This window comes from Gallinula chloropus, assembly GCF_964237585.1.
Source record: "Gallinula chloropus genome assembly, chromosome: 16".
Lineage (NCBI taxonomy): Eukaryota > Metazoa > Chordata > Aves > Gruiformes > Rallidae > Gallinula > Gallinula chloropus.
The window spans coordinates 13,945,331-13,961,080 of NC_140101.1; the positions used below are offsets into that span (position 1 = coordinate 13,945,331).

At 59.2% G+C, this 15,750-nt stretch overlaps 2 protein-coding genes across 2 annotated transcripts in view; one reads left to right on the forward strand and one right to left on the reverse strand.

Annotated features, from left to right (window-relative positions):
• Nucleotides 1–1,849: 1,849 nt before the first annotated feature.
• Nucleotides 1,850–12,256, forward strand: GSS (glutathione synthetase; the record flags this gene model as incomplete). The annotated part of the gene is made up of 12 exons (XM_084271737.1): nt 1,850–1,978; nt 3,243–3,388; nt 5,580–5,655; nt 6,110–6,249; nt 6,376–6,492; nt 6,973–7,053; nt 8,300–8,377; nt 9,558–9,624; nt 10,226–10,420; nt 10,583–10,664; nt 10,976–11,165; nt 11,435–12,256. 12 exons carry the CDS (start codon nt 1,850–1,852, stop codon nt 11,556–11,558), a joined length of 1,425 nt encoding a protein of 474 aa, XP_084127863.1. The 3' UTR covers nt 11,559–12,256.
• Nucleotides 12,257–12,790: 534 nt separating this feature from the next.
• Nucleotides 12,791–15,750, reverse strand: part of ACSS2 (acyl-CoA synthetase short chain family member 2) — a 32,240-nt gene continuing 29,280 nt past the window's right edge. Inside the window, exons 16-18 of the mRNA XM_084271356.1 lie at nt 15,526–15,702; nt 14,561–14,635; nt 12,791–14,419 (exon numbers count right to left, since the gene is read on the reverse strand). Of these exons, the coding sequence (XP_084127482.1) occupies nt 14,292–14,419; nt 14,561–14,635; nt 15,526–15,702 (380 nt within the window). The 3' untranslated portion in view covers nt 12,791–14,291. The remainder of the gene's footprint in view (nt 14,420–14,560; nt 14,636–15,525; nt 15,703–15,750) is intronic.

Genomic DNA, 15,750 nt, shown 5'->3' on the forward strand with positions numbered 1-15,750 from the left:
ACAGTTACTGATCAAAGGGATGGCAGAGAGGAAAGAGTAGGACTGTTGGGTCCAGAAAAGAGACAAGGTGGGTGCTGTAATCACAGAGCTTAATTTCAGAGAGAGGTCTCCAAAAGCAGAGCTAAGAGGCTTGAAATGACCTGGACAACTCCTGGCACTGGTAATCAGATGAAGAACCAGCTGTCTCTGCTTGGCCTGACACCAGTGATGATCTGCCTATGGAGGGACACAGCGCAGCAAGAGGCACTGCCCAGCGCTCACTGGAGAAATCCCTCCACCACGGGCATGTCCTAGGGTGGGAGGCTGCTCTGGGCCCCTCTGAACATGTCCCATGGTGGGTCCCCCCACCTGGGGCTTCCCCTTGCTGCCCCAGGGTGTAGGGATGCGGGTGAGGGTACCAGAAGCGCACGTGAGCACAGCGTGCATGAGCCTGGCTCCCTCTCAGCTGTCAGGCTGCAGGTGTGTGTACATACATATGTGTATGTACATTATATATATACACACATCCATACAGTCCTGACCCACACAGAGCCTCTCTGCAGGTTGGGCGGGTCAGGGACTCCCCTACACGGACAGGCTCTGGGGTGAAGGGCTTGCTGCAGGGCTGGGCACTTGGTGCAGCTCCAGGCCTGGTGCTGCTGGGTATCAGCAGCTCGTCAGGCAGGTGGGAAACTGAGGCAAAAGTTAAAGTCACTTGCCCAAAGTCATCAGCAGGTCAGTGGCCAAGCGAGGAAATGATTCCAGCTTCCTCCCTGGCAGGGCAATGAGGTACCTTACGGCCCTGGGACAGGTCCCTTCCAACCCCTACAATCCTGTGATTCCAAGTGCCAGTGAGTGCACACGAAGCTGTTTCCCATTGCTCCTGGCTCACGGCAGCCCCAGAAATGACGCCGGGGGCTCGCTGGGGGCAGCCTGCGGCACACCACGGCCCAGCTCGGCGGTTCTCCGTGGCCAAGCCACCGGGGCGCTGCCGGCCCGGCTCTCAGGGTGGCCTCTCGGGCACGACAGGCGCCTCCAGCCAGGGCCCTCCCGGGGGGGCTGCGGCGCCAGCGCCCCGTGCCCAGGCTGGGCACTGGCAGCCGGAGCCGATGGGGCTGATGGGGCACCAGCCTCTGCCGGCGGCCTCGCCCCGGGGGCCTCCGCCAGTTTTACCCCCGTCCCCCTCCCTGCCCTCGCGAGGAGCCCCTACAGCCCCGCCCGCGCCCGCCTGACGTCACAGCGTGACGCCACACCTCCCCGTGACGAGCCGCAGCTCGGGGGGACCGCGCCCGCGCCGTCCCAGCACGCATGCGCGCTGCCAACTCCTCCCACAGCTCCTACCCCCGCCCCCAAGCCAGCCGCATTGGCGGGCGGTAGCGCCGCTGCCCCACGCTGATAGGCTCTCTGTGCCGCCAATCGGGGTTGGGGGCGGGGCAAGGATGGGAGGCCCGTCCAATCGCCTGGCGGCGGGTGGGGCGTGTCGGAGCGGCGGGGCGCAGGTAGGGGCTGCGGGGTGGGGGTCGCCGCGGGGGCTGAGCTGGGTCTTGGGCCAGGGGCCGGTTGCCCCGGGGTGCCGGCCGCCCCGGGGTGCCGGCCAAGGTGTCGGTGTCGCGGCCCGGGTCCCACCCGGGCTGTCCCGAGGCGAACCGCGGCCTCGGGCCCTGTCAGCCCGCGGTGCCGGGACTCGGCTCTGCCCGGCCGGGGGTGCGGCCGCGCCACCGTCGGGCGCGGGGCCCGTGTGCGGCGCCTGAGCCGGGCGCTGGGCCGGGCCGGGCCGGGCCGCTCCGCCGCCTTCCCCGCGTGGGCCGGGCCGGGTGTCGGGAGAGCCGGCGTGGGCCGGGCGTGTGACTCCGGCTCTGCCCCCTCAGCCATGGCCGCGCCGTGGGAGGACGCCCTGCGAGACGAGCCGGCCATCCGGGAGGCGGCCTCGGTTGCCGTGGACTCGGCGCTGCTGCAAGGCGTGCTGATGCGGACCGAGGGGGAGCCCAACGCCTCCGAGGTGAGTGCCCGAGCGGAGCCGCGGTCGGGCCTGGCCGGCCGGGGGAGGGGGGGGGTGAGTCAGCAGAGCCGGAGGAGCCGGCTGCCGGAGCCCGGGCAGCGAGCAGCGCTTCGCAGCCCGGCTCTGTGGCCGGCCCGGGGGCTGGAGCTGGCAGCTCATCCCGCTGGTGGGCGCGTCCCCTTCACAGGCAGCCGTGTGGTAACAGAAATAGGTCTGGAAAGGGCTGGGAAATTCCCTGGAGCTGGGTATGGTAGTGGGAGTTCATCCCTTTGCCCAGCCTCTTGACACCCGTGGGATCCTTTGAACCAGGGCAGGGAGTATCTCTCGGAGGGACCTTTGGTTTGCATGGGCTCCCTGCTACAAGTCAGGCTTCAGCCCTGCCTGGGGTCAGGGGGCAGGCTTGGCAGATGTGTGGGCTTCCCTTGGGAATCTCTGGCAGCTGCTGGGGTGGGGATGCAGATGTGGAGCTCGCCCTGTGGAGGGGGAGCCTGTGGGAGGTCTCAAGAAGTACCCCTGGGCAAGAAGGATGGAAAAGCATTAGGGACAGGTTCCTAGGGAGCCTGGGTACAAGCTGGTGGCTGTGCTTGGAGCTGGCAGAGGTACAAGGAGGAAGGTTTGCACCACGGGCATTGCTGCTTGGTGCCAGCCCCATGGTCAGGTCAGGGCTCTAAGGGAACCTCAAAGGGTGACAGGAGGGGAGAGCCCAGGAGGAGAGGCTGATTGCAGTGCCTGTGTCCCTCTTGTAAAATCACACCTCTGGTGTGATATTTGGGCATTGAGGGTGGTCCTGTGCCTGAGCTGTGGGGTGTCACCCCTGGTGACTCAGGACCCCCAGCTCACCTTGTTGCTCAGGCACAGGGATCAAAGGATGTGCCTCTTGATGGCCAAAACACAGGACTGGCAAATTCACCTTTTCTCTGAAACTGAGGTGTTTTGGAGGCCCTGCTCTCCACCTGAGGTGGAAACAGAGCATTCTGCAGAGAGAAGCACTCTGCCCAGCTGGAGCTCCAGAGCAGCTGCTCCAGCCTCCACAGTGCCCCGTGGACAGTGTGTAAAGCAAAGCCCTCAGGAGTCAGCAGGGATGGGGTGTTGTGTCTGTCCAGCGTGCCCCAGGAGGGCCTGGGGCTGCTGTGAGCCTTCACCCCAGCAGAGGATGCACCTCTTTAGCCCCACTTAAACTGCACAGCCCAGGGTGGGTTTCCAGCCTCGTGGGCCCTTGTGTCAAGACCTGACTCCTCTGCTGCTGCCACGCTCCTGTCTGCAGGTGGTGAACTACGCTCCCTTCACGCTGCTCCCATCTGCAGTCCCAAGAGCCCTGTTCCAGCAAGCCTATGCTGTTCAGCAAGACTTCAACCTGCTGGTGGATGCCATCAGCCAAAACAAGGAATTCCTGGAGCAAACTCTGGCCAGGTAACTTTCCTGCAGGTGGCATTTTAATGAGCTGTTTTAAATGTGAACTGTTCCTCACCCTTTGGCATTCCTGCCTTCCAGCCCTTTGTGGAATTCCTCTGTAGGAATCATCTCCTCTGCTGCATTATTTGCCCTAAGACTAATTTCCATCAAGTTTCTTGTGTTTTGAGGTCTCTTTTGGCCTGAGAAGGAGGGGACATCTGGCTAGGAGTTGACTCCCTGCAATGATCTTCAATTTTACCAGTGTTTCAAGCTGGTGAATTCTTTCTTACGAGCTCCTTGTCCCCTGGGCCTTATATTTAAATTGCTGGGGGCTTCTCTGAGTCCTAGACTTAGTAGTCTCTTTCAATCTCACTTTGCATCTGCCTGTGGCTATCTGATAGCCTGCTCTGCTGCCTACCTGCAGTCACAGAGGTGTTTGTTCCTTCCCCCACACCCTCCTCTGATCAGTCACACCATGTCCCCTGCTTTCCCAGCCATGCTGGGAAGGTGACCTGCAAGCTCTGGGTGTTGGAGGACTGGTCAGCTCTGGCCCCTGAGCTCTGCTGGATTTATCTCTGGCTGTTGCCTTGTGCAGGAGTGACCATCCCTGACCACAGATGCCACAAAACCCCTTTCCCTTCCTGCTGCCTGTTCTGTGCTCCCTGTCTGGGCAGCTGCTGATGGTTCTCCAGCATGGGACAGAGCCAAGGAGACTTGGTCAGGCTTTAGTAAAACCCCTCAGAGCTGTTTTAAGAAGGGAGGGTGGAGAACAGGTCTTATGAGGAGCATCTGAGGGAGCTGGGGCTGTTTAGCCTGGAGAAGAGGAGGCTGAGGGGAGACCTGATTGCTCTCTACAGCTACCTGGAAGGAGGGTGTAGCAAGGTGGGGGTTGGCCTGTTCTCCCTAGTGACTAGTGACAGCACAAGAGGGAATGGGTTCAGGTTGTGCTGGGGAGGTTCAGAATGGATATCAGGGAAAATTTCTTCACCAGAACAGTGGTGAGGTGTTGGAACAGGCTGATGGGGGGCAGTGGAGCCGCCAGCCTTGGAGCTGGTCAAAAAAAGGGTAGATGCAGTGGTTCAGGAGGTCGCAGTGATGCAGGTCACAGTGGTGTAGGGCTGACAGTTGGACTTGAAGATCTTGAAGGTCTTCTCCAGCCTTGGTGACTCTGTGGTTCTGATGCTGGCTGCACCCAGAGCTTGTGCAGGCATGTTTATACCCCTGCTTAAGGAATGCAGTGCCTGGGGTGTTGGTGATGAAAAACACAGGGCTTGGGTTTGGAGCAGCTTCTCCTCTCCAGTTCTTTTTTATTCTATACACCATTATTTCTTCTCCCAGAGCTCCTTTTATTCCCTCCTTTTACCAAAGCCAGCCCTGCCAGGAGTTAGCCCATGGGGATTCGTGGGATTCCTGCCCTGTGATGTTTGTGTTCTCACATGTTCTCTCCATTCCCATGGCTGGTTTCAGCCACATCCCACACACCTGCAGCCAGGCTGTGTTCTGCTCTAAACACACACTCAATACACACTCAGTACACACTCCTTCCACCCCAGAAGGCATTATCCCAGGAGGTACAATGCTCCATTTGGATCCTGTTCTGCTGACTCCACTCCTCCCTGCATGGGGCTAGTGTGCACTTGGGTATCTGCCCTGTGCTGCCTCCTGAGAGTGTCCCAGGGCAGCTCCTTGGGGGTGCTGCTCACAACTGGCTCAGGGATTTGGGACCCTAAAGAAGAGCCAGCCCTGCTCCCTCAGGGCTGTTGATGTCCTCAGCAGCACAGTGTGTAGGCTTTGGAGCCCAACAAGATGAAGAATTCTGATGCAGAGTTGAGGCTTCTTTCTGTGAGCTGTGCTGCAGGCACAGAGGGACATCAGGTTCTCCTGTGGCTGCAGGATGTTGCTGCAGGGCTTTGCTTTCACTTGTCCTGTCTCTGCCCTGCAAACAAAAGTCACCTGGGTGCAGCAGTGGGTTTTGCAGGCTGGCTGTGCTGCCCAGACTGTGCTTGTGGCATGTTTATGCACTTGCTGACAAGTGCTTTCATGGTGACATGCCTGACAGCGCTGCAGGACTTGGCCTGGCCACAGTCCTGCTGATGCTGCTGGAGGATGCCCCTGGTGAGGGTTGTTTTCCCCAGAGATGAGTGAATTCTCTTGTTCCTTGGTGATGGTGTAAGGGGACTGACCTGGTCTTTCCTTTCCTTCTCTCTAGCACCATCAAGGTAGATGACTTCACAGCTCGACTCTTCAAGATCCACAGGCAGGTTTTGGAAGAAGGCTTGGCTCAGGTACCTGTGCTGTGGTGGGACTGCCTGGGCTCTGCCCACGTGGTGGCTGCTGCGGGCTTTGAACTCCCCCAAGTCAGGCTGGTTGCTCCCTGCACTCCAGTGTCTTGGCTGCAGCCTGTGAGCTCAGGAATCGTGCCCTTAGGTTTCCAGCTGGATTAACCACCTTGGAGGGGAGGATGTCAAGCAGCTTGTCCCCTGGGACCCTCGGGAGAGCGTGAGGATGTGTGCTGTGTCAGAACCTGCACCAGACAGGCTGTCCCTGCACACCTCTGGAGCCCTGGGGAGGGCTGTGAGCCCTGAGCAAGGGCCAGACACCCAGAGGCACGTCTCACAGAGGGTTATATCGAAACAAAGGTGGCTGGACCTGCCCCAGGGGGATTTTGGAGCGTGGCCATCGCAGGGATCCGCAGTTACAGGCGACAGGAGAACCCACTTCCCCTCCTCTCTGTTTCAGTCTGTCTTCTTGGGCATAAACCGCTCTGACTACATGTTTGACTGTGGGCTGGGCGGGCAGCCGGCCCTGAAGCAGATCGAGATAAACACCATCGCTGCCAGCTTCGGGGGCCTGGCCTCCCGCACGGCCGCGCTCCACGGGTAAGCTGTGCTGCTTGGCCTGTGCTGCATGGCCTGCTGCCCTGCCTGCCTGCCCTGCCTCCAGCTCCTGCTCCCTGCGTCCTGGCAGGGCACTCACAGCCTTTCCTTTGTCCTTGTGTTCCCCAGGCGGGTGTTGAAGGTGCTGGGAAGGCCTGAGGAGGCATCGCGCCTGCTGCCCAACGACCCCGCCAGAGGCCTGGCCTCGGGTATCGCCAGGGCCTGGGAGCTCTACGGCTCTCCAAAGTAAGGAGAGGGGGGGTGCTGGAGGTGGGGTTATTGTCTCTCCCCTGGGGATCCATGTGTTTAGGTGCCTGCTTGCTGGACACAGGGCTTTTGAAAAGCCTGTGGCACCCTGGCAGGAGCAGTGGGGTGGTGTTGGTGCATGAGGCTGCTGCGCTGCAGAGGCAGAGAGGTGCAGGAGGACTCTGGGGGAGTTGTGTGCTCAGGAGGACTCTGGAGGAATTGTGTGCTCAGGAGGACTCTGGAGGAGTTGTGTGCCCTGCCCAGAGTTTGATTTCCTCCTGTCCCTGTGCTTCTGCTCCTCATTGGCCTGGTAACTGCAGGATGAGTGCTGCTCTCCTTGCACACACTGACCCTGAGGAACGCTGGACACAATGAGCAGGAGCCGTGCAGGAAACCTGAATCAAAGAGATCAAAAGCTGGTGGCCCTGGGTGCCTGTGGGGTGTTCCTGGGGGTAACGATGCTGTTGGTCTCTCTTCCAGGGCTGTGGTGATGTTTCTGGTGGAAGAAATCCAGAGGAACATTTTTGATCAGCGATGTGTAGAAAATGAGCTCTGGAACAGGTAAAGGTTGGGTTTTCCTGGGGTGGGAAAGGAAGGAGGGAGAGTTGTGGAAAAGGGAAGCAGAGCTCTTGCCCAAGTCATGGTGTCTTCCCTCAGGGCAGGTTGTGGGGTGTCTCCAAGTTTGACATGGTGGTGGGAGCATAGGAGCAGGCCAGGGAAAGATGGATGTGTGCAGAATCTGTTTGTCTTTTACTTTGTCACCTGCTCAAGGATAAAGCTAAAAGACTTCATAGTTTCTGGGACTGAGGGCATGTCTTGGTATGGACACAGAGCAGCCTCTGCCTTGGACTTACCTCAGTGACCTGTTAGGCAGCCCTTGTCAGCATTCCTTCAGTGTCCTCCTGTCTTGCCTTAGAACCCACCGCTGTCTCCTCACCAGCCTCCCAAAGCCTCTCACCAGCTCTGTGCTGGAAGTACCAGCAGCCAGCAAAGTCTTGTGTCTCTGGGGCTGCTGCTTTGCTGATTCTGTGCCTGTGTGTGGCCCTCAGGGCTGGGGTAGCTTTGTGGGCAGAGTCTCTTAGAGAAGACAAGAAGCAGCAGAGCAGGGTTACTGAGGGTCTTGCTTGCCCTCTGACTTAGGATTGGGCACAAGGTGGCTTCATAAAAGCTTAACTAACAAAGCTTCAAACCCAGGGTGAGAGACCTGGGCTAAGCAGGCACCGTGGCCGTGGGGTGAGGGGCTGGGAGGAGGAGGGGTTTGGATAAAGTTCAGTGCTGAGTCGGTGCTGGAGCCATGGGAGGTGTGACATGCTGTGTCTCCAGATCAGCAAGTCCACACTGCCGCTGTGTGGAGAGGCTGGAGAAAGCGTGAAGGAGGGAAGGCACATAGGGAGCCACTCATCTGCCTGCAGCTCTTGGCTTCCAAGCCAACACTGAGTGAATCTGTTGTGTGGGGATTTTTAATCCCAACACTTCCTTTAAAAAAGCCCACAAACACAAGGAAAAGCCAACAACCAGAGACCAAAACACAATTCTGGCTTCTCTTGGACACGTTTTAGGAGGTAAAAAGTGAGTGTGGAGAAATGTTCCTGCTGCTCCCTACGGGTTTTGGCCCAGAAGCACAAGAGGTGCTAGAACCAGAGCTGTCTTGGTCTGTAGGATTCCTCTGGCTCTGTAGCACACAGCATGAGGTTGGATGTGCAGCTGCTGCAGATCCTCCTTGCTGGAGCCACTGGTTGCACCTCTCATGTCTGGCTGTCAGGTGGCTGTGCCCAGGCTGGTGACTGCCCCACTCCTCTCTTCGCAGGGACATCCGTGTCATCAGGAGGCGGTTCAGAGATGTGTTTGAGAAGGGGTCTCTGGATGGTGCCAGGAGGCTGTATGTGTGAGTATGAGCCCAGGTGCGCGCTCCTGCCTGTGTGCTGGCCACACAGGGCTGCAGGGGAGACCTTTCAGCCCAAGCTGGTGGTACGTTTGGAGTGTGAATGGTGACCCCCCAGAAAGCAGTTCTGTGCTCCATGCTGCCCCTTAGAGCTGCAGGGATTCTGTTTTCCCAGTGGTGACATCTCTGCACACACACACATCAGTCCCTACAGCTGGAAACAACATTTCCCTCCTGCCAGCAGCCTCCAGAGCCCGGTGGGGTCTTTACTCCCTCACACAGATCTGCTGTGGAAGGTCCTGGCTGTTTCAGAGTTTTCCCCAGTGATGTTTCCTGTTCACAGCTCAGGTGCTGCTCTCTGCCCTGGCAGTTGTGTCAGTGCTGGAGGAGGCAGCGTTACGTCTCCTCACGGTGTCCATTGGCTCTGAACTCGCTCAGAGTCTCACCCGCTCCCTGCTGAGCTCAGGGGGTGCTGGCGGTTTATCCCATCCCCAGGGTGAGGTGCTTGGAGCTGGACAGGCTTAGGGGAAGATACAGTTCGATGCCAGTGTTTCCCTGTTCTGCAGTTAGGCTCATTTTTCCATGGCCTGACCCTCGGTGCCTCTGCCGTGTTCAGTTCCCGTGGTCAGACAGTGGAGGGGAGGGGGCCTCCCCTGTGCTTCCCTGGAGGGTGCCCTCCTCTGGCTGCTGGGTGCCCTGTTTCCCTGCAGCTCTCCCTGGCTGTGTGCAGGCTGTTGTGCTTCAGTGGGTGTGCTGACAGCCCTGCCCTGGCACTGTGCTGTGTTGCCTGGGCTGGCTGTCCAGTCGGTGTCCTGCCTCGGATTCCATCAGGGCAGGATCCGGTTCCCTCCCAGCTTCAGGAGTCTCCCAGGCCTGGCTCCTAGTGGCAAAAGCTACTAAAAAATTGGGTCCTTACCTCTGGGTTGGGCTGGGAGCCCCAAGCGTTGAGACTCTGAGTCAGGGCAGAACCCAGCAGCCAGCTGGGGCTCAGCAGAGAGCAGCCAGGGCTTGCAGTCCTCGGCTTTCTCTGGCAGAGCCAGGCAGGAGCAGCTCAGCTCAGGGGGCCAAGGAGAAGGCAGGAAGGCTGTGACACCGGCCTGATCCTGTCACTGCCCCCCTGGCGCTGGGAGGAGCCTGCCAGGGGCTGGCCTGGTTCTGTGAGTGCTTCTGGTGTCTGTTCCAGGGACGGCCAGGAGGTAGCAGTGGTGTACTACAGAGAGGGCTACGTGCCACAGAACTACGACCAGCAGGTCAGTGCTGAGCCAGCTGCTAGAGAAGCTGCCCACGCTGTGCTTTTGTGCCCACGGAGTCTGAAACGCCCCGTGATCCCAGGGGGTCCTCTCCTGGCGTGGGTGGGGTCAGTCCTGTGTAGTGGAACCCATGGCACCCCATGGTGCACGTGGGTGTCCCTGGTGCTCACAACAGTAGGGAAAAACAAGTGGCTTTCTTCTGCAGGAGCCACTCATGGTGATCTCCTCCTGCAGCACTGCGTTGCTCCCGTTAAAACACGGGCTAGCACGGGTATTGGCACCTGCTGAAACCGTTTAGACTTGACCTACGGATAGATTTCTGTCCTCCACTAGACTGCAGGCGCTAACAGTAATAACAGAGCAGATCTTGCTGTTGTCTGGAGGTGGCAGCACTGGCCAAGCTGGGGCCAGGCAGAGTCAGTGGGCTAACCCGGCTGTGCTGTTCCCAGGAGCGGTGGGAAATCTGTGTATGAATGTCTCTTGTCCCCAGAGTGCTGTTGAAGCGTGGGTGGGTGGGTGGGTGGGTGGTTTGGGGGTGTTTTTTTCTGTGGCTTGTTGTTTTCCTGACGGGCTGGCTGCTCTGTCTCTGTCTCTGTCTCAGAACTGGGAGGCGCGGTTGCTGCTGGAGAGGTCGCGGGCAGTGAAGTGCCCTGACATTGCCACCCAGCTGGCCGGCACCAAGAAGGTGCAGCAGGAGCTGAGCCGGCCGGGGACGCTGGAGCGGTTACTGCCCGGCCGCGCCGAGGCTGCTGCTCGGATAAGGGCCACGTTTGCTGGGCTCTACTCCCTGGACATGGTGAGTGGGCACGAGCGTGGAGGGGGATAGGTGCTTGGCCTGCATGGGATGCTGCTTGTTCAGGAGATGAGGGGGCTGTGCTGTAGTCCCTGGGGAACCCCGTTGATCCTGCTCAGTCCCTGCTCCTCCCTGATGCTCTGCTCCTCCTGTCCTTCCTGCCAGGGTGAAGAGGGTGACAGGATAGCTGCTGTGGCCATCGCTGACCCCGACCGGTTTGTGCTGAAGCCGCAGCGAGAAGGTGGAGGTAGGAGCTGGACTGGGCCCTGGGTGGGTTTTCACTGCAGTTTGTGCTGCATCCGAGAGTGGCTGTCGCTCTGTGGTGGCTCCTGGAGCAGCAGTAGCTCTGTGGTGGCTTCTGGGCCAGTGCTGAGGGGCAGAGGCACATGGGGTGCCTGGGAGATGCTTGTAGGCATTTGGACCAGTGATGGCAGTAAGGCAGTGCTGCTCCCCAGGCCCAGGAGCTGGGGTGTGGGTGGGCAAAGGCTGGTGCTGCCAGGGCTGCAGCCAAGCCTTGTGCTGTGCTGGGAAGGGCTCACTTGCTGCTTTTGTTGTCAGGCAACAACCTTTATGGTGAAGAGCTCAGGCAGGTTCTGGAGAAGGTCAAAGACAGCCCTGAGAGAACCTCCTACATCCTGATGGATAAGATCAAACCACAGCCATCCAGGAATTACTTGCTGAGGGCTCACAGCCCCCTAAAAGTGTCCGAGTGCATCTCAGAGCTGGGTATTTTTGGTGTCTATGTCAGGTGAGAAGCGGGCTTGGGTGGTTCCCTGCTGCCTCCGTGCTGGCTGGAGCAGTAAGGCAGGTGTCCCTGGGGAGGTGGGAGGTACAGGGGCTGGACCTCACTGTTGGGTCTCTGCCCTGGTCCCAGCTGAGCACTGGGAAAGCCCTGGGCTTTTACCTGCTGGTTCCCTGCCTGTGCTGGGGCGGGAACTGTGAGTCTGAGTGTCCCAGAGGGTAGAAGTGCTGTAAGGTTTGTGCTGTGCAGGGGCTGAGCTGCCCTTTCCTCTGCAGACAGGGCAAGGAGCTGGTGCTGAACGAGGCCGCCGGTCACCTGCTGCGCACGAAGGCCGTGGAGCACGCCGATGGCGGGGTGGCAGCTGGGGTGGCCGTGCTGGACACCCCCTACCTGGTGTGAGGCAGCCACGCTGCATCCCGCTCACCCCGCTCTGAAGAGCTGACCTGCTGCAGCCACGCTCTCCACTGGTGTGATTACCCCACGGCCTGAGGGGCTGGGGTCTGGGAGGAGGGACTGTCCCAGGCTCTGTGTGCCAGCCCAGCCTCCCCCCAGCAGTGCTTGCTGGGGGAAGACCAGCTGCCTTAGCACTGCCCTGTCCCACCACAGCTGTGGTCTCCCAGGAGTCTGGGGGGGGCAGAATAGCAGAAGAGGAGGAGCTGGTGCAGTGTGAGCTGCTCAGGGCTTTGGTCTGGGACCAGCCCCCACCCAGGACAAGCTGTGACTCACACCAGGCTCTGTGCAGCAGTGGTGGGACAGGGAGGCATGCAGGCTTTCCAGCCCTGGGGCCTCTACTTCTTCCTGCAGCCCCTCTTCCTCCTCAGCCAAGCAGTTCCAGGGGAAACAACCACTGCACATGGTGGGAGCAGCCAGGCAGGCTCAGCTCTGCCCTTAGTGACAGGGAGCGGGAGCAGAGACCCAGTGTCTGAAGAGGGACCAGGCTGACTGACAGACCCACCCTGCTGGCACCGCTGGGTGCTGCAGTCATCAATCTTCCGCCTTGGAATGAGGTCAGGGCTGTGACTGCTGCCACTCCGGGGCGGGTGTTGCATTGGGGGGTGTGATTACCCCCTGCCAGAGATTAAAATGTACGTGCAATCAAGCAGGGCTCCTGGCCTGGTTCTGTCAGACTAGGAGGGGAGGGCAGTGACTTCCCCCAGCCAGGTACAGGCCTGTGCCCGGCTGTTCCATGTACCTTCACCCCAGGGACAGTCATGTACCCCTCCCCTGACAGCTCAGGCTGCCCAGCACAACCTGGGGGCAGAGGGGGCAGGTACAACCAGGTCCAGGGAAAGCAGCCTCAGCCTGGAGCTGGGGTTGGGGATCACTGCAGAGAGCCAGGGCTGGGGGTGAGGCAGCCCACTGCTCTTTGGCTGCTGGTCCCACAGCACTTTCCCTGAGCCTCAGGGGAGTGATGGTGGATGGAGCCCAAAGCAGAGCTGAAGCCCAGGCTCCAGCACTGGAACTGGAGCTGCTGCCCTTGTTCCAGTGTCACACAGCACCTTTGAGTCCCAGGGGCTCCCAGCCCAGGAGAAGCCAGGGCAGTAGCAATACCCTACCCCTCCCCAGAAGCATACCTGGGCCATTCAACAGCAGACACCCCTCTCCAGCCCCTGCAAGCACTCTGAGCCTGGTTCTAGTTGGTTTCCTTACATTTTATTGAATTTTGCATAAAATTCTAGCTGTCTCCAGCCAAAATTAATAGCAGATACGTAACAGGAACAGAGAGAATGTAGGAACCCTTGTCAACAAGGTGGCACAATCCAGTGGTACAGGGGGGAGGACACTGGCACACACTGAGGTCACACAGCACAGACACAGACCACAGCACTGTGAACAGCAAGTGAGGAGTGAGATGTGGGACTCAGACACCAGCCCTCCCCAGCCCCAAGCATCCAGTGCCAGGCAGTCGCTGCACCCTCCCCCCAGCCCAAGGGTGAAGCCTGGCTGGTGGCACTCACCCAAACATGTCCTGCAGCTAATTTTAAAGCCCGTTTCTCCTTTGGTTTAAGTGCAGAAATCCAGCAGCTCTCACACCATCTCCATACAGGCAGGACAAAGGAGGTCCCAGCTCTCCCTGGGGCTGGAGGTGTCGTTACTTGAGGATGGCTTTGGCAGCACCCTTGTGATGTTCAGGCTCTTGGGCTAGAGGTTTGGGAGGGTTTTCCCCCTCTCAGCACCATAAAGCCATGTCAGATCAAAGCAAAAGCTAACTTAAAGCATCTTCCCTCCTTCTCCCCTCTGAGGCAGCCCTGCCTGTAGCAGTGGTTGGCCTGCAGTGGGGAAAGTGCCTCTGCCTGGCTTTGTCTCCCCTCCATCCTCTGATACTAACTGGAGCCCTGAGCTGCTCAGGCATGAGCAGGGGGCAGCAGGATGCTACAGAGCACATCCAAGCATGACCTCTCCCCCTTGCCCCTTCCTGGCTCCCTGTCATGTCCACAGCCAGTGCAGGACCCAGCGCTGGGATGAAACCCACCAGCTGGGGAGCAGCCACTCTTAGTACCAAACTGCTCTAAACCCCCCACTTATTTAAAGCACAGAGCCACCATGGGCCCTGTCCTGCTCCCTGTCAGGCTACAGGACCTCTGCTAGCAACAGGCTTGGGCAGTGGCTGCCAGGCTGGGACTCAGCTCTACAGTTCCAACGTGAGTACTTGTACGTTCTCCTGCAGCCTGTGGTGCTCCGAGGAGGAAAGGAAGCGTAGCCAGGGTGTGGGCAGTGAGCTGAGCCTCCCTCACCCGCCTGCCTTGAGTAACTCCAGCACCACTTCCCCTCCAAGCCCTCAAGTTCCTTCTCACTGTGTGCAAGGTGCCACATAAATTACATCAAGTTAATTAACACCATCCCCACCCCCCCAAACAAAAAAACTAATTAAAAATCAAGAAGGAGGTGCTGAAAAGGGAGGAGGAGGAGTCCCTCTGCACAAGGCTGAACCTCAGAGGTACAACAGCCCATCTGGAACACGATGCTCACGAGCTGCTGCCTCTCCAGAGCCAGCCGTCCCCTCAGCCCCAAGGTTTGTACATTCAATTCAAGGGGGGAAGGTTTCCTTCCCAGGGCAGACAGCAGTTGTTCAAGGGACCTGCTCATCAGGACACTGCTGCTGCTACAGTTCTGCCCAGCAGGGACGTGCTGCTACTGTTTAGTGTCACATCTGCTGTTGAAGAGATGCTTTATGATGCCTGGGTTTGCCAAGGTGGAGATGTCCCCCACATCTCGGTCATTCCTGGCGATCTTCCTCAGTATCCTCCTGGTAATCTTCCCTGGAAGGACAGCAGGAGTCAGGGTCTCTTGGGCAAAGTGAACAGAATCTGGGTGGGACTGGATGAGCAATTTAGGGCTGACCTCCTTCCCCCATGGCAGGAACTACTCAGCCCCCCCCCTCCTGGTGCTGGCCCCCTTACCTGAGCGGGTTTTGGGCAGGCTGGGGGCATACTGGATGTAATCAGGTGTCGCTATTGGGCCGATTTTTTCTCTGACTGAAAGAAAACACAGGAAAAAAGGGATTTTGATTGTGGTCAGAGGGGATACAGCACAGCACACATCCTCCTCAGGCAGGGTGGGCCTTAAGACCCTCGGCGCCACAGGAGGGGCAGCAAGACCTGCAATGGCAGCAGGGCTCTAAGCACATCTCCCCAAAGGCCAGAGCACTCCTTTCCATCCTCTCCATCTTCCAGAGACATCTAAAACAGATGCTCCAGGGGTCTGCTGGAGAGAGCCCAGTGGAGGCTATAAAGGTGATTAAAGGCCTGGAGCATCTCCCCTATGAGGAAAGGCTGAGTGAGCTGGGGCTGTTCAGCCTGGAGAAAAGAAGCCTGAGAGGGGATCTGATCAATGGTTATCAATAGCTGAAGGGTGGGACACAGGAGGACATGGGCAGCCTCTTCTCAGTGTCTGTGGGGACAGGACAAGGGGCGATGGCCTCAAGTTGGAGCACAGGGACCGGTCCCCTGGTGGGTTCCTACAGAGAAGGAACTGGCCCGTGTCACACATTACATGGTGCTGTGGCTGTGGCCATGACAGAGCCCTTGGGAGCAGCGTGCCAACACCCCGAGCACTCTGGCACAGCCACCCAACGAGCCCCAGGCACGGTCTGCCAGGAGAGCCAGGGGAAGCCGGGTACCCCAGTGCTGCTGGCAGCTCCCAGGAGGTGGAGGTGGCATCACATGAGCAGCCAAAGGCCGGCAGAACTAATTTTAGTCTTTGCTGTGCTCTCTGATCAGAGGGGGCACCTTGTCACAGTTGTCCCTGCCGCATTCCCCAGACCACAGGCACCCTGGGTCAAGCACCCTTAACCCCTCCATCACCCGCCCGGCCCTGTCCTCCCTCGCCATGCTGTGTAACCTCCCCAAAACCTGGCTGTTGGTACCTTGTTTTTTCAGCTCATCTGCCAGGCTCTTGGTGAAGTCGTGGCCGTCCCTGAGGGTCACGAAGCAGTAGAGGCACTCGCCTTTCAGGGGGTGTGGGTGGCTGACCACCGCCGCCTCCGACACCGCAGCGTGCTCCAGCAAGGCTGACTCCACCTCTGCCGTGCTCAGCAGGTGGCCTGGAAGCAAGGAGAGGCAGCCAGCTTACAGACCCACAGGGGCCTGGG